The sequence below is a fragment of the Danio aesculapii genome, chromosome 21 (genome assembly GCF_903798145.1).
Source record: "Danio aesculapii chromosome 21, fDanAes4.1, whole genome shotgun sequence".
Lineage (NCBI taxonomy): Eukaryota > Metazoa > Chordata > Actinopteri > Cypriniformes > Danionidae > Danio > Danio aesculapii.
Genome location: NC_079455.1, coordinates 2,960,881 through 2,983,776, shown reverse-complemented (window position 1 = coordinate 2,983,776; position 22,896 = coordinate 2,960,881). Strand labels below are relative to the sequence as shown.

Below are 22,896 nucleotides of genomic sequence, written 5' to 3'. Positions count from 1 at the left end.
CTGTGCCAGTATGACATTGAAAGTCACTAAATATAAAAAAGTGTACTTTAAATGTCTAGATCAGGGGTGCCCAAACTCGGTCCTGGAGGGCCGTGTCCTGTAGATTTTAGCTGCAACTTGCCTCAACACACCTCCACAGATGTTTCCAGAAAGCCTAGTAAGAGCTTTATTAGCTAACCCAGGTGTATCTGATTGGTGTTGGAACTAAAGTTTGCAGGACACTGGCCCTCCAGGACCGAGTCTGGGCATCCCTGGTCTAGATGATGCATTTATTTAGGTGAAAACAAAGGAAGTATGGAATTGTGGACACTTCATCCCCCTAAATAATGCAGATTATGTAGACTTTAATTTTGGATTTGCAGAATAACCTTACAAAATACATAGAGTACATGGCTTAAACAGCATTTTGGTAATTTGGGATTTTCATGTCACTTGTTGTAATTGATTTATTCACTAACACCAGTCTATATCAAACTAGTACAGTAGTCAACATTTGATGTGGATCAAAAAATGTTTTTCAGAATTGTCCTAAGACAAGAATAGGTGTTGTTCAATACACTACCTGACGAGTCTTGTTGTCGATCCCAGTTGTAAGAGCAACTTGACTTCTAGGTAATTTGGAAAAGTGTAAGAAGGTAGATTTTTCATAATGAATCATCTGTTGAACTGCATCCCAATCATCACAAATACTGCAGAAGACCTACTGGAACCCGCATGGGCCCAAGATTCTCTCAGAAATCAGTCAAGTTTGTTGAAGGAAAAATTACGGTTTGGGGTTACGTTTCAGTATAGGGAAATGCGAGAGATCTGCAGAGTGGATGGCAACATCCACAGTCCACAAGAGAGGGCAAATTCTTCAGCAGGATAGCGCTCCTTCTTATACTTCAGCCTTCACAGCAAAGTTCCTGAAAGCAAAGAAGATCAATGTCCTCCAGGATTGGCCAGCCCAGTCACCAGACATGAACTTTATTGGGAGTTCTACAAGCTTTCTTTTCCTTTCCAGATGACTTTATTAATCAGTGATTTGAGTCATTGCAGAGATGTATGGATGCAGTCCTCCAAGCTCACGGGAGTCATACACAATAATAATTCTGTTTCCACTGCAGCATGACCACATATTCTATACTGGAAATTATTTCTGTTAAGTGACAAGACTTTTTGTTTAAGCAAAGTCAGACCTTACTGTCCTAATTAAATCCTTAAAAATCAATGCATGATCATATTTTATTTTGGGAAAATAAGCGTAATCTAGAGGTCTTTGCCTTTCATATAAGCCACTTCTGATACCAAATGATTAGCTAGAAGTCAAGTTATTATTTGTTGTTTCTAAAACTTGGATAGGCGACAAGACTTTTGTCAGGTAGTGTAACTTTAGGACAACTTTAATTTAAAAGGCTTTGTTCCACTACATATGTTGACTACTGTACTTTACCAATGCAAAGCTCACAAGTAATCTGTTGATGTTGTACATATACACCAGGGATGACCAACCCTGTTCCTGGAGATCTACCTTCCCGCAGATTTCAGTTGCAGCCCATATCAAACACACCTGCCTGTAATTATAAAGTGCTGTTCAGGTCCTAATTAATTGGTTCAGGTGTGTTTGATCAGGGTTGGAGCTGAACTCCGCAGGAAGATAGATTTCCAAGAACAGGGTTGAGCACCCCTGATATAGAGTATGGACATGTTATAATATTCTATACAAAAGTGCTGGAAAAGTCATTAAAAGTGCTTAACGAGTTTGGAAAAGGTGTAAGAACCCTGTTTTAACTTGGTGACTTTACATATTTTTTCTATTATTTGTTACAATGTAGTCGTTTGCTGCGTCCCAATTCGCATACTTATACTACACCCTAAAAGTATGTACTTTTTTGTGAAGGAAAAGTACACACTTTTGAGTGTGTAACAGAAGAGTATGCAAGTTTTTGGGACATACTACTTCCTCGTTAACAGATCGTTGTGTTGCTTAGTTACGAGCCCTGTCAATCCTTCACACATCATCCACATTTCTTTCATATTTAATTTCCTACCTTATTAGAGAAGCAGCAGCAGCAGCAGGTTAATCTCTCATTCACGAGTCTTTAATGCAGATAAATCCCCTCAGGTCTTTGGATAATTCTGTATTCAGACGTTAATGTCCAAACACGTCTTTATATAAGTTCAGTATTGTTGTTGCAGATGAAATAGAACACAGAAAACGTGATTAAAATATGTTCCAGTGGGCTAGATATTAATTAACAGTCATACAAACATCTTTACCGAAGCCTCTCTACTTGACGGTTGGTCTCGCGCATCCATCATGTTTGCAGTTTGTTTACACTTTTTTACCCGCGTTTGTAGTTCTAATCGAATTCACATCCTACGCGCAATGTATTGTGGGCAATATCAGCGGTTAGAGTATGGACGCTTCTACACTAAATAGTAGACCATACGGGAACCTTTGGCATACTTTTCAACACACTACGATTTGGGACATACTAATTCTACTTTCAAATACTATTTAGGACGGATAGTATGCGAATTGGGATGCAGCAGTTGTGTTGCATTGTGCAATTAATTGGTTCAGGTGTGTCTGGAGCTGAACTCTGCAGGAAGGTAGATTCCCCAGGAGCAGGGTTGAACACCCCTGATATACAGTATATACATACATTATATTTAGCAATGCTAGAGATGTTCACTCATATTCCAAAACAGAGACATAATGCAGAAAGGTGTTTCTTGTGTCCAGTAGGACTCTTATTTGTTTTTTATTCAAAAGTTAAGTTCTAAAAGCGTTTTTGATTTGATTCTTCCAGGTTCCGCCAGATGACCTGTGGATCCACCTCAGTCCATATCTCTACATCAGACTCCAAATGGATTCCTATAATTTTCACTTTGAGAGGATGAGTAACCTTGACCTACACCCGCTGAGTCTTCCGGTCAGTCGATTGTCTCCGGCCAAGTCCAGCAGCAGTATTGATCAGTATACCCACCACCACCATAGCAAAGGAGACTCTGCCTATAGCTCGTTTTCGGGTGGCTCCACAGTCCCTGATTATCCTTCTCCTTTTCTACTGGATGAACTCCAGTCACAAAGCTTGCACTACAATGATCTGAAACAGGTAAAAGCTAAATATAGCCCAACCGCTCTTGACTCCGATTCCAAGAGCATGGACCAGCTGTATCGTTCAATGGAGATTGTTCCTCAACCTCATTGGAGCAGCAGTGGCTTCCCTAAAATTGAAGATCCACCACATCCTTTACTACCACCACCACCACCTCCACCACCTGCTCGTCTGAACAGTTTTGTAGCAACCAGAAACCTGGAAAACTTAAGGACACGTCAAAGTCCAGAAGGACAGCATGCTGACATTTCTACTTTACAGCAGGCGAGCGGTCCAGAGGTCTGTAGTGTCCAGGCTGACACACTTTCACAGCTTAATGATCACCTTGATCATGGGGACAAGACGCTTGATGCACCAAACCATACAGGAATTTTACACAGATCATCCCTGCAATCCTGTCAACCAGATCCCTTGCAGCACTCCTGGAGTGGTCATTCAGAAACCCAGCGAAAAAGGTCACATTCAGCTTATTGTGCACCAGTTTCTGAGCATCAAAGCTCTTGCAATATGCCACAAAACATGATCAGTGGGAGCATTCAGCACAAAGGACAGTTTTATTTTGTTACTGGTGTCTTCAAGTCTTCAGAGCCAAGCATCGAGCAAGATGATGGTGCAGATTTGGAAACCTCCACCGAGTGGTCTTATAAGGCTCAGCGGAGACGGCAGAGCTGTCCAGATGGTCCAAGTGGTAAACTTTTTTTTCAAGAGGAACACCAATTCAGCATTCAGAATGAAGATGTGGAGCATCTTAATAACAAGGCGGATTTTAGGTCGGAGCAGACTTGTGAAAGTGTAGAGGACCAGAAGGCCATGAGTAGAGAAACTGGCAGGCATCACTCCACTAGCCATCCTATCTTCTACTGTGGTCCCGAGGACAGTTCAGCTGGTGTAATGATGACCCCTGCTCAAATTAAGGAAGACCTTCCTAAGATTGAAGATAGATTGGCAAGAGTTTCGAGGTGGCCTCAAGTGGATATTCCAAGTGACAAGATCAGCAAAGAGACGACTCCACTTTTGTATCACCTCACAGGAGCAAACAGGGCATCCAAACAGTTCAAAAACAATAATGATACTGGTGTAGAGCTCAAGAATCCAGAATGTTTTAAAGATGAACCAAAAACCGTCTATGATGGGCAAACCTCTCCCAGCAGTGAAAAATCTAAAGAAGAGCAACCAAATGAGTTCTTCTACCAATGCGCAACGCTAGATGACTCCTACAAAAAATATTACAAGGAGAAACTGAAAGATGTCCAATCCAAGGTTTTAAGGGAGACCTCATTTAAAAGAAGAGACTTGCAACTTTCTCTTTCCCACAGAGTTAAGCAGTGGACGGACAAAAAACTTTCTGTCATACCCTCAAGCCCATCAACATTAGATCTACGACCCAACTTGGACATTCACCCCACCCCACACAAGCCTCAAGAAACAGACCGGGAGAACACTGGACAGGAGATTGAGAAGGAAACCGTAAAACCCAAGAAGCCACAGAATATTGCTCAACCGCAGGTACCTCGAGTGGGGAGCAGGAAACGTTTGACAGCAGATCAGAAAAAACTGTCTCATTCTGAGCCAGAGAAGCTACACCAGCTTGCAGATGGACCATCTCATACAACCTGCCGCTCTCTTGGAAATGAATCTGAAGGTCTTCTCTCAGAGGCTGATCACGGTTTAGTGGCTTCACGGCGGAAGATGTTTGAAACACGGGGCCGTGCTATGTCTGCTTCTAACTTTTCAAAATCATCTCTGAAGCACCTTCAGCATAAAGCCTTGGTAGCATACATGGAGCGTAAAACTGGTCAAAAGGTTGCTGAACCTCAGCATCCAGTTCCACAAGAGCCCAGCCACAGGGATTCAACTGTAGAGAGACAGTCTGAATGGAGTCCCCAGCATAATTCTGGCTCCAAGAAGCTCCACAGACCTCTTTCTGCAGGTCAGATTCTCGACTCTGTGTCCAGTTCTGTTAAATACAGCCAGTTCATCACTGCTCAGTCCAGCGTTCATTCAAGGCAATCCAGCTGGAGAGAGGAAACTCCTGCCACAGGGAAATCTGCCTCCGTGGAGAGTCTGCTGGACCAGCCTGAACAACCAAAGCTCCCACGGTCTCGCAGCACCTCGATTCCCCATGCTTTCCAGGTATCTTTATAAAAGTCTGTTTTAATTTTAGTTAAGTTCCTAGCATTCCTTGCTAAGCATCATTGTTTGGTATACAGTTGTAGTAAAATTAGAAACCCTCCTGTGAATTTTTTTTCCAAATATTTCACAAATGATGTTTAACAGAGCAAGAGAAAGTCTCCAGACTTTCTCTGGAGAAAGTGTTATTTGTTTAATTTTAGCTTGAATAAAAGCCCCTATAAGCAACTAGCATTTTGTTTTTCACATTGCTGTATTTTGCTTCTATTCCATAGATTCATAAGCATCCGGATGAATTCTCAGCCATCAATAACAAGGCTGTGTCAAGGTAACTGATTTTTTTTTATTAGATGGCAAAAGTAGAATACTGCTTAGTACAGGGATGTACAAACTCTGTCCTAGAGGGCTGTTGTTCTGCAGATTTTAGGTCCAACTTGCCTCAATACACCTCCAAGGACGGGTGCCTCCAAACACGGGTGCCCAATCCTGTTTCTGGAGATCTACCTTCCTGCAGAGTTCAGCTCCAAACTTGATCAAACACAACTAAACCAATAAGTAGGATGTGAGAATCTATTGGTAATTAAAGACAGGAGTGTTTGATCGATGTTGTTGCAGTTAACTCTGCAGGAAGGTAGATCTTCAGGAACAAGATAGGGCACCCCTGTTCAAGAAAGCCAAGTAAGAGCTTGATTAGCCATCCCAGGTGTGTCTGATTGGGGTTAGAACCAAAGTTTGCAGGAGACTAGTCCTCAAGGGCCGAGTGTGGACACCTCTGGCTTTGTAGGATAAACTGGCTGTCCTCTATTCATTACAAGCAAAATATTTCTGCCAATAGGTTAAGCCAGTGTTTCCCAACCCTGTTCCTGGAGGCACTCCAACAGTTCATGTTTTGGATGTTTCCCTCATCTGACTCATTAACTTCAGGTTTTGGAGTCTCTTCTAATGTTCTGATGAGTTGTTTCAGGTGTGTTTGATTAGGGAGAGAATGAAAATGTGTCCTGTTAGTGTGCCTTCAGGAACAGGGTTGGGAAACTCTGGGTTAAGCAATATAAGGTTGTCAAAGCAGAAAAGAAGATTATTTTGCTTACCCCAATGGCAGATTATTTAGCCTGTTTTAAGGAAAAACTCACTTAATTCTGGCAAATTATTTCTTAAAACAAAACACTGTTTTTAGCTTGTTGAGAAAATGCTTCTTGATTTAAGAATTTAGTTGGCGATTCATTCTACTGTGGCGACCCCTAGTAAATTAAGTACTAAGCCAAAGAAAAATTAATGAATGAAGGAATAAATGTGTAGAGTTCTGAAACCTACAGTGGCCTTCAAAAAGGCATGGCTAACTATTTGCTCATTTTAATAAACTTAAAAACGTATTATTTTTCAGCGTTCAAAGAAAAGTAGAAGGTAGAGCCGTCCGTCAAAGTTATCCTGCATCAGTTCCCGATGAGCGACGCTTTCAAGTCAGAGCTTCAAGAGGAAAGTCTATGGAGGAACTCGGTGCGTCTGCCGTCACGAAGCCCGCAGTTCTCAGCAAAAGCTCAGAGCAACTCGACCAGCATTTGGGACAGAGGAGAACCGTTTCATTTCTTGCTGAAGGAAGACGTGCACAGAAGACGATTCACAGCAGTACAGAAAACATTCAGGCAGCTCCTGAGAATCCATGTTTAACATGCACAATAAAGCATGAATCCTCTAATGATGATGAACTCCACGTGGTTTCACACACTACACATAAACATGTGGATGACAGCATTGTGTCTGTGCCCAGTCCCTTATCTAAACACGGTGGAATAAAGCTGGAAGTCAGGTAAATATTAACCATTTGTTCTATACAGTTGAAGGCGAAATTATTCGCCCTCCTGTTAATTTTTTTCTTTTTTACATATTTCCCAAATTTTCTTTAACAGAGCAAGGAATTTTCACAGTATTTCCTATAATGTTTTTTCTACTGAAAGTCTTATTTGTTTTATTTTGGCTAGAACAAAAGCAGTTTTAAATATTTTTAAAGCCACTTTAAGGTCAATATTATTAGACCCCTTAAGCAATATTAGTTTTGGATTGTCTACAGAACAAACCACTGTTATACAATGACTTGCCTAAATACCCTAACTTTACCCTAATTAACCTAGTTAAGCCTTTAAATGTCACTTTAAGCTGAATACTAGTATCTTGAAGAATATCTAGTAACATATTATGCACTATCATCATGACAAAGATAAAAAAAAATTAGTTATTTTTAATTTTAATTTAAAAAATTTGGGGAAAATTATACAGGGAGGCTAATAATTCTAACTTCAGCTGTATGTGTTTATTAGCACTGCTTACTAAGGCAAATACTGTTAACTATTTGGGGAAATATACTCATTTTTACACCTTCTCTAGAGTTAAACAGTTGATTATTACCATTTTTAAAATCCATTTAGCTGATCTCTGAGTCTGGTGGGTTTGCTTTTAGCTTAGCTTAGCATAGATCATTAATTCTGATTAGACCATTAGCATCTCTTTTAAAAGTTAACAGAGTTTTGATAATCTATAGAGTTTTTAAATTCATATTTTCAAGACCAAATATCTCTAAATACACATACGCTTTGCTGATTGAGCTCAGCTGGGCACGCCTCCAAAGTAAAAAAACACCCGAAACTGCAGCGGCGGGGGCGCGAAAAACGTCCGGCTCGACACACAAGCTCTTACAGTAACCAAGGAAACAGTGGCTAACCTTTCTAGTACTAAATACAGATAGCTGAAAACAATTTTAAATGTCCTACAACCATACACAACCAGCTGAAAACAAGTCTAAATGTACTTACACGGTGTTGCTCTCGATGCTAACGTGGTTCTCCTGCTAGCTAAACCTAGTGTGCTCAAATATATAGTGTTTACCTGGCGTTTGGACACGCCTCCAAAGTAAAAAACACCCGAAACTGCAGCGGCGGGGCGCGAAAAACGTCCGGCTCGACACACAAGCTCTTACAGTAACCAAGGAAACAGTGGCTAACCTTTCTAGTACTAAACACAGGTAGCTGAAAACAATTTTAAATGTCCTACAACCAATACACAACCAGCTGAAACAAGTCTAAGTGTTCTCTAACCAAACACAGCAACTGAAAACAGGTCTAAATGTACTAACACGGTGTTGCTCTCGATGCTAAAGTGCTTCTCTTGCTAGCTAAACCTACTGTGCTCAAATATATAGTCTTTACCTGGCATTTGGACACGCCTTCAAAGTAAAAAACACCCGAAACTGCAGCGGCGGGGGGGCGCGAAAAAATGTCCGGCTGGACACACAAGCTCTTACAGTAACCAAGGAAACAGTGGCTAACCTTTCTAGTACTAAATACAGATAGCTGAAAACAATTTTAAATGTCCTACAACCAATACACAACCAGCTGAAACAAGTCTAAGTGTTCTCTAACCATACACAACCAGCTGAAACAAGTCTAAGTGTTCTCTAACCAAACACAGCAACTGAAAACAGGTCTAAATGTACTAACATGGTGTTGCTCTCGATGCTAACGTGCTTCTCCTTGACATAACTTGACATAATTTGTGTTATTCAAAACTTTTATTAAAGTTTGTTTTTAAAGCATAATAGAAGTTTTATTGTAAAATGTACTATTCTAGAATCACCCATGTCCAAGCACACCTTTCTTGCTTTTTTATTGTGTTAAAATCTGTATTTACCAAGGATGCAAACTTGTCACCTTTCTGCGATCGTGTAGATCTGAAAAAAAAAAAATTAATATGTAGGGGTATAATCGCAAAGGATGCAATATAAATATATAAACAAATTTAGACACATCTTCGTCACCTTTTTCAACCGTGGTCAATTAGCACCCCTGATTTTCCTTATGTTAAAAGGGGCCTATTATGCAAAAATCAGTTTTATAAGGGGTTTAAACACAGCTGTGTGGTAGCAGTGTGTGAATATAATCAGACTTGATAAAAGAAACTTTGATTGACATTCTCCCTTTGTACGTGTCATCAGAGGGGGAAAGCCACGCCCACTAGTGACCAGCTCACCCTTATTAGCATATGATATTAGTCTTGTTTTTGAATCTGCCACTATGCTGACACACAGGCATCTGTAGCTCCACCCTCTTTTGAATAGAGCACAATCTCATTTAAATTTAAAGCGACAGTCACCAAAATGCCACAGTTAGGATCAAAGCCTAAAAGGGTCAGTTTCAGAGAGTTATAAAACATTTATCTGTGTCGTATTTTAAGCTGAAACTTCCAATACAGACTCTCAGAGACTTATATTACATCTTATAAAAAGGGGCATGGTTAAAATCTGTATCATTTGGTTTTGTATCCACATTGAAATCATTGTTTACATTGCATTTATTTTCATATGTTTCAGCAAAGAGCAAGAACATTTCCCTCAAGATGAAACTGAAGCCTCTCTAGTGTCCAATGAAGAAGTTTCTCTCAGTCATGGAGTCACGACAGATCCCAGTCTGTGGATTTCCACCATTGAGATAAATGAGGAAGAGCCAAAAATCTGTCTGTCTTCTGAAACTACTACATTTGTCGAGCCCCAAAATCCACCGCCTGCCTTATCAGCTGAAAATCATGAACCCACATCCATCCCACATCACGCTGAAATCCAGGAGTCTGTACAGGATCCTGCAGACGATGTGAAAAATGATGAAGATGACCCTAAAAACGAGACTGAAGGGAACACACTGGAGTGGGAGGTTCTGGTTCAGGAAGTGGTCTCAGCCGATGAATCGTTAGCTCGCACGTTTTTCCCGGTAGCCAATAGGAAGACGGCGCTGATGCTGATGGAGCAGCTGCTGTCTGAGGATACTCTTCTGATGGAGGAGCACTACAAGAAGAAACACCAGCAGATGCTTCACAACCCAGAGAAAGACACACACTGGTAAGTGTTGTACAGTACATTTGACTAATCACCCTTTTCACATTTGCAGGTATTTCTTAGAAGCGGAAGTCATCATAGTTGGTAAACTTAGAGCGCAGTGAATGGCAGAATACAACAAATACTTTGTACACTCCTATTTGCTGGAATAATAAAAGAAAGATGATGTTATCAAGACTTTCAGAAAAAAGAAAACGATAGTGTAAGACTGATAACGGCAGCCAGAAGAGAGAATAATGTCAGATTTACTGTCCCGCTTTCATACACTCTGCATTAGAAACACCTCACACAAGCCGTAATTTATGTTGTATTTTCTTTTTGCAATTTGACATACATATACACTCACAGGCCACTTTATTATGCACACCTTACTAGTACCGTGTTGGACCCACTTTTGCCTTCAGAACTGCCTTAACCCTTCATGGCAGAGATTCAACAAGGTACTGGAAATATTCCTCAGAGATTTTGCTCCATATTGACATGATAGCATCATGCAGTTGCTGCAGATTTGTCAGATGCACATCCATGATGTGAATCTCCCGTTCCACCACATCCTAAAGATGCTCTATTGGATTTATCTAGTGACTGTGGAGGCCATTCGAGTACAGTAAACTCATTGTCATGTTCAAGAAACCAGTCTGAGATGATTCACGCTTTATGACATGGTGCGTTATCCTGCTGGAAGTAGCCATCAGAAGATGGAGACATTGTGGTCATAAAGGGATGGACATGGTCAGCAACAATACTCAGGTAGGCTGTGGTGTTGACACCATGCTCAATTGGTACTAATGGATCCAAAGTGTGCCAAGAAAATATCCCCCACACCATTACACCACCACCACCAGTCTGAACCATTGATACAAGGCAGGTTGGATCCATGCTTTCATGTTGTTGATGCCAAATTCTGACCCGACCATCTGAATGTGGCAGCAGAAATGGAGACTCATCAGACCAGGCAACGTTTCTCCAATCTTCTATTGTCCAGTTTTGGTGAGCCTGTGTGAATTGTAGCCTCAGTTTCCTGTTCTTAGCTGACAGGAGTGGCACCCAGTGTGGTCTTCTGCTGCTGTAGCCCATCCGCCTCAAGGTTGGACGTGTTGTGTGTTCAGAGATGCTCTTCTGCAGACCTCGGTTGTATCAAGTGCTTATTTGAGTTACTGTTTCCTTTCTATCAGCTGGAACCAGTCTGGCCATTCTCCTCTGACCTCTGACATCATCAAGGCATTTGCGCCCACAGAACTGCCGCTCACTGGATATTTTCTCTTTTTCAGACCATTCTCTGTAAACCCTAGAGATGGTTGTGCGTGAAAATCCCAGTAGATCAGCAGTTTCTGAAATACTCAGACCAGCCCGTCTGGCACCAACAACCACGCCACGTTCAAAATCACTTAAATCCCCTTTCTTCCCCATTCTGATGCTCAGTTTGAACTGCAGCAGATCGTCTTGACCATGTCTACATGCCTAAATGCATTGAGTTGCTGCCAAGTGATTGGCTGATCAGGTGTACCTAATAAAGTGGCAGATGAGTGTAAATGTTCCTACATTTAAAAAATAAATCAAAATATTAAAAACTTTCAAGGATTTAAGATGCTGATGACCGCATCATGACAGTCTTGTGAAAAGGGTCCATACACACATCTTATTAATTTAACTGTATGTTTATTTAGCCTTTTTTTGATTGTTTTTAAAGCTCTGAGATGCTAGTTGGTGATAATCGACTAAACCATTCGTCATCTGTGGACAAACAATCTGCAATCAAAAACCAAAAAGATGAACACTGCAACATGGACATGGATATCGTCAGTAAAAAGGTACTGTTAACACTGGGAATGATACTAATGCTGTTTAGAGGTCTCGAGTTTTGGTTCTGGAAGTATTTCTTGTAAAGCATAAAATAATCTAAAAATTTTACATTCATTCATTTTCTTTTCGGCTTAGTCTCTTTATTAATCAGGGGTCCCCACAGCGGAATGAACCGCTAACTTATCTAGCATGTTTTATGCGGCGGATGCCCTTCCAGCTGCAACCCAACACTGGAAAACACCCATACACTCTTGCATTCACACACATACACTACGAACAATTTAGTTTATTCAATTCCCCTATAGCGCATGTGTTTGGACTGTGGGGGAAACCAAAGCACCTGGAGGAAACCCACGCCAACACGGGGAGAACATGCAAACTCCATATATGTATTGTATTCACCTGTCTCCACCAGTGTCAAGTTCAAACCTAAGCCCTTGTTTGTTTGTGTGCGTGTTTGTGTGTGCATGTGTTTCTGAGTGCTCATGTTTACATGTTTGTGTGTACGTGTTTGTGAGTGTATGTATTTGCGTGTTTTTGTGTGTGTGTGTGAATGTTTTTGCGTGCACATTTTTGTGTGTGCACGTGTTGACACACACAGGGGTGAACTAACCCTTAAATTAGTACGGTGGCGCATAATAATAATGATGAGAGTAACTTGAATCTAATCTACTCTCAATAAGCGTGTGCTCTGTGCTTGTCGTCACACACAGAAGCAGCTGATGGCACACATAAAGCATCAGTTGAAGAGTCTGGAGGACGTCCGCTCCGCCGTCCAGGCTGAGGAGAAGGTGAACGGTGCACGCGGAGAGGCCGTGCAGGCACTGGTGGGGCTCTGCTGCGTCCCGGCCGAGCTGGAGCGATACTCACAGTTCATAGGAGACCTGGAGCGGGTGCTGAGTCTGCTGCTGTGCCTGTCCGCCAGGCTGGCCCGCGTGCAAAACGCCCTCAGCACTGTGGACGACAGCGTGGACGCCGAGGAGAAAGTGAGTTTATGAGCACCAGTCATAGGTTTTCAAATCATTTTCCTTCGGCTTAGTCCCTAATTTAACAGGGGTTGCCACAGCAGAATGAACCGCCAACTATTCCAGCATATGTTTTATACAGCTGCAACCCAGTACTGGAAAACCCTCATACACTACGGCCAATTTAGGCTATTTAATTCCCCCATAGCGCATGTGTTTGGACTGTGGGGGAAACCGGAGCACCCGGAGGAAACCCACGCTGACACGGGGAGAACATGCAAACTCTACACAGAAATGCCAACTGGCCCAGCCGGGACTCGAACCAGTGACCTTCTTGCTGTGAGACACCAGTGCTAACCACTGAGCCACCGTGCCACCCCCATAGGAAATTCAAGTTTAATTTTTTTAATTTGAAGTTTGCTTACAGAATTAGACACCACACTTTTGAACAGCAGTGTATATATTATTGGCAGTTCATTCTGCTGTGGAAACCCCTAATAAATCTGGCACTAAGCCGAAGGAAATATATTATATTTTATATTTTAAATATTATATAATATGGATATATTATTCATTCACCACATTTAATTAAAGTGTATATATATATATATATATATATATATATATATATATATATATATATATATATATATATATATATATATATATATATATATATTAATAGATAACCCTGATAGATTTTTTTAATATTTAAAGCCCTCAATGTGAGGTTTTTTTGTTCGTTTTAAAGTAATTTATTCATTTTAAATACCTTGAAATTAAAGTTAGCTCTTCTTCTACTTCTTCTTCTACTTCTGAATATTAGTGCTGTCAAATGTTTAATCGCATCCAAAATAAAAGCTTATATTTAGAAAATATATTTGTGGACATATTCAAATTATATAAATATAAATAATATACACTACCGGTCAAACATTTGGGGTCAGTAGGTTTTTTTAATGTTTTAAAATCAGCTTCTCCTGCTCACCAAGACTGCATTTATTTCATCAAAAATATAGTACAAATTGTGAAATTGTGAAATGTTATTGCACTATAACATAACTGTTCAAAGGTCGATTATAATTTAATTTAATCATTTATCCCAGTGATTTTAATGATGAATTTTCAGCTTCATTATTCCAGTTTCCAGGCACATGATCCTTCAGAAATCACTCTTATTATTATTCATAATATTATTATTGTTCATATTATTATTATTCATAATATTATTATTGTTCATATTATTATTATTCATAATATTATTATTGTTCATATTATTATTATTCATAATATTTTTATTATTTATATTATTATTATTCATATTCATATTATTCATATTATTATTATTTTTCATGTTATTATTATTATTGTTATTATTATCATTCATATTATTATTATTATTACTATTATTATTATTATTATTATTATTATTCATATTATTATTATTCATATTCATATTATTATTATTATTATTATTATTATCATTCATATTATTATTATTATTCATATTATTATTATTATTATTCATATTATTATTATTATTATTATTATTATTCATATTATTATTATTATTATTCATATTATTATTATTCATATTATTATTATTATTATTATTATTCATATTATTATTATTATTATTATCATTCATATTATTATTATTATTATTATTATTATTATTCATATTATTATTATTATTCATATTATTATTATTATTATTATTCATATTATTATTATTATTATTATTATTATCATTCATATTATTATTATTATTCATATTATTATTATTATTATTATTATCATTCATATTATTATTATTATCATTCATATTATTATTATTATTATTATTATTCATATTATTATTATCATCATTCATATTATTATTATTATTATTATTATTATTATTATTATTATTATTATTATTATTATTATTATCATTCATATTATTATTATTATTATTCATATTATTATTATTATTATTATTATTATTATTATTATCATTCATATTATTATTATTATTATTATTATTATTATTCATATTATTATTATCATTCATATTATTATTATTATTATTATTATTATCATTCATATTATTATTATTATTATTATTCATATTATTGTTATTATTATTATTATTATTATTATCATTCATATTATTATTATTATTATTATTCATATTATTATTATTATTATTATTATTTATGGTAATTTAATAAATGCTGCCTTGATGAACAGAATGATTTTCTTAAAAAAATATATATGAAAAAATGTTACCCCAAACTTTTGACCAGTAGTGTATATACCAGTTTTTTTTCATGTTTTTTTATTAAGAAAATAATTCTGTTCATCATGGTGGCATTTATTAAATGCAAAAATTTTTTTAAATAGTTAAATATTTATTGAAAAAAACTGCTTTCTTATTGTATGTAGTTTCAAATGAAAATATTACTCCAGTAATAATATTAATATTACAAATAATAATACTAATAATATTAAGAATAATAATAATATTATATTAATGATAATAATTATTATTAATATTAGAGTGATTTCTGAAGGATCATGTGACTAAAGACTGCAGCAATGAAGCTGAAAATTCATCATTAAAATCCCTGGGATAAATGATTAAATTAAATTATAATCGACCTTTGAACAGTTATACAATTTTACAATTTGTACTGTATTTTTGATTAAATAAATGCAGCCTTGGTGAGCAGGAGAAGCTTATTTTAAAACATTTAAAAATCATACTGACCTCAAACTTTTGACTAGTTGTATATCTACAGTTAAAGTAAGAATTATTAACCCCCCTTCAAATTTCCTTTTTCTTTTTAAATATTTCCCAAATGATGTTTAACAGAGCAAGGAAATTTTCACAGTATGTCTGATAATATTTTTTCTTCTGGAGAAAGTCTTATTTGTTTTATTTCGGCTAGAATAAAAGCAGTTTTAAATTTTTTAGACTCCATTTTATGGTCAATATTATTAGCCCCTTTAAGCTATATTTTTCCCAATAGTCTACAGAACAAACCATCATTATACAATAACTTGCCTAATTACCCTAACCTGCCTAGTTAACCTAATTAACCTAGTTAAGCCTTTAAATGTCACTTTAAGCTGTATAGAAGTGTCTTGAAGAATATCTAGTCTAATATTATTTACTGTCATGATGGCAAAGATAAAATAAATCAGTTATTAGAGATGAGTGTTGGAAAAATCTCTCCTTTAAACAGAAATTGGGGGGGGGGGGGGGTTTAATAATTCAGGAGGACTAATAATTCTGACTTTAACTGTATATATGTATCTGTACACTTCATTTTTTTGTAAAAATGTATTTGCCTTTGTTTTTGGTCTGTTTTGTTGTTACTTTATCCATATGAAGGAGATTAAAGCTTTCATTTGGTCTTTCACATGATGAACTCAAAACTCAAAACCCCTCAATGTCTGCACAACTTCCCATCACTAATGAGCATCACGTGTGAACGAGGTGTTTAAATGAGGTGTGTCTTTGTGTAGACAACTAGGAGGGGCACTAATGACACACACAAACACACACACACACACACACACACACACACACACACACACACACACACACACACACTTACTATTCAGAGCTTTTAGCGGCTTGGAGGCTGACAGGGAATGTTGTGTTTGTTGTGTTGATGTTGTGAACGCTTCCTAACCGAAACTACTGTTCAGTTTTGATGAGTTCTGTGATTGCGCTGCCCTCTTGTGACAGATAGTTGAACAACATTCACAAACGTGATCATGGACCACAATTCCAGTCAGGGGGGTCGTTTTATTATTTTTATTTAAAGATTTCTATACATTCTGAAAGCTGATTAAATAAGTTTCCATTGATGTATGGTTTGCTAGACCGAGATTCAATTATTTTAAAATCTTGATTCTGAGGGTTCAACACAATCCAAATATTAAAACAAAAATCACCTTTACAGTTGGCTAAATGAAGCACTTAGCAATGCATATTACTAATAAAATTAATGTTTTTATATGCACTCACTGGCCACTTTATTAGGTACACCTGTCCAATCGCTTGTTAACTCAAAATTCTAATCAGCCAATCACATGGCAGCAACTCAATGCATTTAGGCATGTAGACATGGTCAAGACGATCTGCTGCAGTTCAAACCGAGCATCAGAATGGGGAAGAAAGGGGATCTAAGTGACTTTGAACGTAGCGTGGTTGTTGTATGTCCGGGTGCTCCGGTTTCCCCCACAGTCCAAACTCATGTGCTTTAGGTGAATAGAATAAGCTAAATTGTCTGTAGTGTGTAAATGTGCGTGTGAATGATTGTGTATGGGTGATTCCCAGTACTGGGTTGTTGCTGAAAAGGCATCCACTATGTAAAACATGCTGGAATAGTTTGTGGATCATTCTGCTGGGGGAACGGTTGAAATGGAGACTAAGCTGAAGGAAAATGAATGAATATTCTTGTTAGTTGATGCCATTGATTTGTTCATAGCACAATTATTATTTAACATTTTATATACTCTAAATAAACGGGGAAAATGAATAATATATACACTGCTAGTGTCTAATTCTGTAAGCAAACTTCAGATTTGAAAAATATAACATGTATATAATTATTTCCAGTTATGATGATGATAATAAATATCAGACTGATATCTTAAAGTATATTATAATATTCAACAGATATTTAAAAGGTTGAATTTCACAATATTTAGAGCTTTAAAACTTTTGCCAACCCTTAAATTGAATAGTAGCATAGCTTATGTATATGTATATACACAGCTTATGTTATACACAGCTTATGTTATACATGATTAATTGCATAACTATATCTGAACAGTTTTGCCCCTAAGATCACAGTTATAATGATTGTAATGACCTAAAATAATCAGTTTCGATGTTTTTATTTTGTTTGATTCTTTATTTCCAGTTGATGAACAATAAACGCACTGACAGATCTAAATCTGAAGTCATAATGTTATTTACATTCATGTGAGTGCTAATATCTACCTGAAAGCGTAAAGCAAACTGGCTTGAATCAGTTTTTTGGTATTCATCTTCCAATTCTTTTATAGCAGTCACAGTTTTGAGGCCATCTAGTGGCCATAATCATGTTTTTATTTCACCTCCAGAGGTCAGCAGAGACACTCATTGCTCTATTATGATGCCTTAAATCAGGGGTCACCAATCTCAGTCCAGGAGGGCCGGTGTCCCTGCAGCGTTTAGCTCCAACTTGCCTTAACACACCTGCCTGGGTGTTTCAAGTAAACCTAGTAAGACCTTGATTAGCTTGTTTAGTTGTGTTTGATTAGGGTTGGAGCTAAAATCTGCAGGACACCGGATCTCCAGGAACAAGTTTGGTGACCCCTGCCTTAAATCATCTGTGCATGCACTTAAAATCTACTATCCATTCGTTCATTTTAATTCGACTTAGTCTCTATTTCAGAGGGCGCCACAGCGGAATGAACCACCAACTATTCCAGCATATGTTTTACGCTGCGGATGCCCTTCCAGCAGCAACCCAGCACTGGGAAACACCCATATACACTCATTCAAACTCATACACTACGGCCAGTTTAGTTTTTTTAGTTCACTAATAGCGCATGTGTTTGGAGTGTGGGTGAAACCGGAGGAAACCTACACCAACACTGGAACACAATGCAAACTCCACATAGAAACACCAACTGGTCCAGCTGGAGCTCGAACTAGCGACCTTCTTGTTGTGAGGCCATAGTGCTAACCACTGAACCACCGTGATACCTTTAAAAACAGTCCCATTAAAACAATAATTTACAAATATAACGTCTGTTATGCCAACCAATGCAGTGATCTTATTCTTTTAACCATCCTACCGCAATCACCCATTAATCAATTCAATTGAAAAGGAACACAATAATAACTCTATCTAGTATTCCTGCATAACGGGACTCTATATCTTCTGTCAGAGTTCATCAGCTCATACTCCAACAACAACACATGCGAACAATTATGGTCACACACATTTCTTCTGAGCTTATGCATGTGTGTTTTTGTCTTGTTTCTAGTCCAAAGATTTAAACATTCTTAAATCGAGAAGCATTTTCTAGTCAAGAGAAACAGTAAATATTGTAATAACATGTTAAAATTAAGTGAGTTTTTACTTAAAACAAGCAAAATAATCTGGTTTTCGCTTTAAATGACCCAACTGGCAGGTTATTTTGATTTGTTTTAAGGAAAAACTCTCTTAATTTTAACATGAAAACAAGACAGTATATTTAGTTTGTCTAGAAAATGCTTCTTGATTTAAGAAGTTGTAGATATTTGGAGTAGAAACAAGAAAAAAAAACTCCTTTTTTGCAATGTGAATGCAAAACCTTGAGAAGTTGGAGAATCTGAAGAGCTGGATGAGCTGGTTTAGGTGTGGTTTACTAGGGTAAAGTTAAACTCTGCAGGATTTACTCTCCAGGAACAAGTTTGGACAGCCCAGCAGTGGCCAACCAGAGATGTTTAATGCATAATATGTACGATTTTGGCATTAAAATATATAAAAAATATATTTGTTTTGCTCTCTTATAGGGATAGTTCACCCAAAACTTAAAATTGTGTCATCACTTACTCTCCCTTCACTTCAGGGCATGACAATAAACCCGGGGCCAGCATGCAAGATGCTCAGGACAGTAGACCGGATGATTACTGGCCCGATTATACCAGTGCTGCCTTGTCACTAGAATTTAATTTGGCTGCGACTGTTTTTCAATTGTGTGCAAATGCAGTCTTTTGAAATCCAGCAATCGCAACCGGATCCGCATCAAAACTTTTGAATACGACAGTGAAAGCATGCTGAAATATACCTAAGTGCTGTTTATCCGTTAGGAAAATGGACTGAAATTACTATCTGATACCTTTTCCATATTTGAATCCTATAATATTTTAGATTAGGCCTATTGTTTTGTTCATTTCTGCACACTGACACCTCGAAAGAATGGTCAACATTGATCTGCTTCATGATCTGACTGCAGTCTCGCTTCATCTGTTATTTCTCTCTATAATTTAAATTTACACTGCATAATTAGCTTTTTTTAATAGATTGATTAATTCAATAGATAGATCTTTACAAAACTTGACAACTGAAATGAGGCTCTGTATTACAAAGTCTTACCTCTCTGGTTAAATTTGGTGACGGAATTTAGTCTGAATTATTAGCCTCCCTGTTTATTTTTTCCCCCAATTTTTCCCGCCTGTTATCTTTGCCTTGATGACAGTAAACAATATTAGACTAGATATTCTTCAAGACACTTCTATACAGCTTAAAGTGACATTTAAAGGCTTCACTAGGTTAATTAGGTTAACTAGGCAGGTTAGGGTAATTAGGCAAGTTATTGTATAACGGTGGTTTGTTCTGTAGAGCAGTGTTTCCCAATCCTGTTCCTGGAGGCACACCAACAGTACATATTTTGGAGGTCTCCCTTACCTGACCCATAACTTCAGCTTTTGGAGTCTCTTCTAATGTGCTGACTCAGGTGTGTTTGATTAGGGAGAGCTTAAAAATGTGGACTGTAGGTGTGCCTTCAAGTACAGGGTTGGGAAACACTGCTGTAGACTATCGAAAAATTATATAGCTTAAAGGGGCTGAATTTTGACCTTAAATTGGTGTTTAAAAAATTAAAAACTGCTTTTATTCTAGCCGAAATAAAACAAATAAGACTTTCTCCAGAAGAAAAAATATTATCAGACATACTGTGAAAATTTCCTTGCTCTGTTAAACATCATTTAGGAAATATTTAAAAAGAAATAAAAATTCAAAGGGGGGCTAATAATTCTGACTTCAACTGTATGTATTTATATATATATATATATATATAGAAAGAGAGAGAGAGAGAGAGAGATACAGATAGATATACAGATGATAGATAGATAGATAGATAGATAGATAGATAGATAGATAGATAGATAGATAGATAGATAGATAGATAGATAGATAGATACTGTGTTGAAAATACTGTGTTGCCTCATAGCAAGAAGGTTGCTGGTTCGAGCCTCAGCTGGGCCAGTTGGAGTTAGCATGTTCTCACCATGTTGGTGTGGGTTTCCTCCGGGTGCTCCGGTTTCCCCCACAGTCCAAACTCATGCGCTACAGGGGAACTGATTAACTAAATTGGCCATAATATATGAGTCTGTGTGTGAATGTGAGGGTGTATGGGTGTTTACCAGTACTGCATTGCAGCTGAAAGGGCATCCGCTGCGTAAAACATATGTCGGAATAGTTGGCGGTTCAATTCCACTGTGGCGACCCCTAATAAATAAGGAACTAAGCTGAAGGAAAATGAATGAATATTAGTCAGTAATATGACTGAAATTAATTAATCTGAATAAAGTCTATCATCAGCATAAGAATGAATAACTGAGATATCAATACCATCCTTTATTTTCCCGAATCCGCAGCAATCTCTGGACAGCCGCTACCGTCTCCTGTGCAAACAGCGGGACGACGCCAAAGACTTGAAGGATAATCTGGACCGGCGGGAGCGCCTGGTGTCCGGCTTCCTCTGCAAACAGCTGAAGGACACACAGATGCAGGAGTACCGGCGCTTCATCCAGACCAAAGCCTCGCTCCTCATCCGACTCAAAGACCTGGACGAGAAGCAGCGTCTGGGAGAAGAGCAGCTGGAGGCTTTACTCTGCAGTTTACCTCCATGAGGATGAAGGTGCCCACGAAAAACAGACTTTCACCTTCATATTTGAGTGTTATTTTATTTTGATGGTCCCACATTTTGTTGATCTATAAGTTGCATTGGGAATACAGTTGGAGTCTGAATTATTAGAATTATTAGCCCCCCTGTATATATATATTTTTTTCAATTTCTGTTTAACAGAGAGAAGATTCTGTTTAGCACATTTCTAATCATAATAGTTTTAATAACTCATCTCTAATAACTGATTTATTTTATCTTTGTCATGATGACAGTAAATAATCTGTGGCTAGAAATTCTTCAAAGATACTAGTATTCAGTTTAAAGTGACATTTAAAGGCTTAACTAGGGTATTTAGGCAAGTGTATAACAGTGGTTTGTTCTGTAGACAACTAAAAACAAATATTGCTTAAGGCGGCTAATAATATTGACCTTAAAATTGTTTAAAAAAATTATTTATTATTCTAGCCGAAATAAAAAAAATGTTTTTCCAGAAGAAAAAATATTATAGGAAATACTGTGAAAATTTCCTTGCTCTGTTAAACATCATTTGGAAAATATTTGACAATGAATAAAAAGGAGGGCTAATAATGTTGACTTCAACTGTAAATGCCCACTAACTCTCATTAGTGTATTAGTAGACTGTCTGTGTAATATCTGATCCACTAATAGACATTTAGCTGACTATAACAGGGTGTCTGCAGGGTCTTAAAATGTCTTAAATTTCAAAAAACAAATTTTAGGCCTTAAAAAGTGCTGAATTCATTGAAATGTAGTGCTGTAGGTCCTAAATCATTTTAAACCGGTTTTAATATTCCTATGTCCAAGTAAAAGTACCCTCTCAGGCTGACCCCCAATCACCAAATCACCAATAAAAATGACTTTTTTTGTTCATATTTAAGGTTTTTCTTAAAAAAAGATAACTTTTAAAGCTGTTTTAAAAGATTTAAAACAGCTTTTAGACATATTCACAGCAAATTCTCCAAATTAAATTCCCTTATCAAGGAAAGAAAACTTACTGTACGTTCACACCGAAAGCGGCGAGAGCGCCAAAGTAGCCGGAAGTCATTCGTTTTCAATGAGAGCCGGCGGCGATAAGCAGCGAGGAGCAGCACGGCGCGTCTTCGCCAATGTGAGCGTCGAGGAGAGTTGAAATCAAGTCAACTATATGGTAATGAGCCATGACGCGATTCGGCAGCAAGCAATCAGAATGGAGAAGTCCACCTTTTGAGAAGAGTTCAGAGAACACAGACCTGTGAACTTCGGTTTCGACCACAGTTATTCCCAAGGGTTTATTATTGTGGTCGCCGGATTTTCAGTTATTTACAATGTTTTACTACAGGAACATGCATTAAAT

At 37.5% G+C, this 22,896-nt stretch overlaps 1 protein-coding gene across 1 annotated transcript in view; it reads left to right on the top strand.

The window, feature by feature from the left end:
* The window catches only part of shroom1 (shroom family member 1), a 56,736-nt gene extending 34,771 nt beyond the window's left edge, over positions 1 to 21,965 (top strand). The window contains exons 2-8 of the mRNA XM_056446750.1: positions 2,796 to 5,237; positions 5,510 to 5,562; positions 6,616 to 7,038; positions 9,592 to 10,113; positions 11,801 to 11,921; positions 12,627 to 12,899; positions 21,292 to 21,965. Coding sequence (XP_056302725.1) covers positions 2,853 to 5,237; positions 5,510 to 5,562; positions 6,616 to 7,038; positions 9,592 to 10,113; positions 11,801 to 11,921; positions 12,627 to 12,899; positions 21,292 to 21,546 — 4,032 coding nt within the window. The 5' untranslated portion in view covers positions 2,796 to 2,852 and the 3' untranslated portion in view covers positions 21,547 to 21,965. The remainder of the gene's footprint in view (positions 1 to 2,795; positions 5,238 to 5,509; positions 5,563 to 6,615; positions 7,039 to 9,591; positions 10,114 to 11,800; positions 11,922 to 12,626; positions 12,900 to 21,291) is intronic.
* The last annotated feature ends 931 nt before the right edge of the window (positions 21,966 to 22,896 follow it).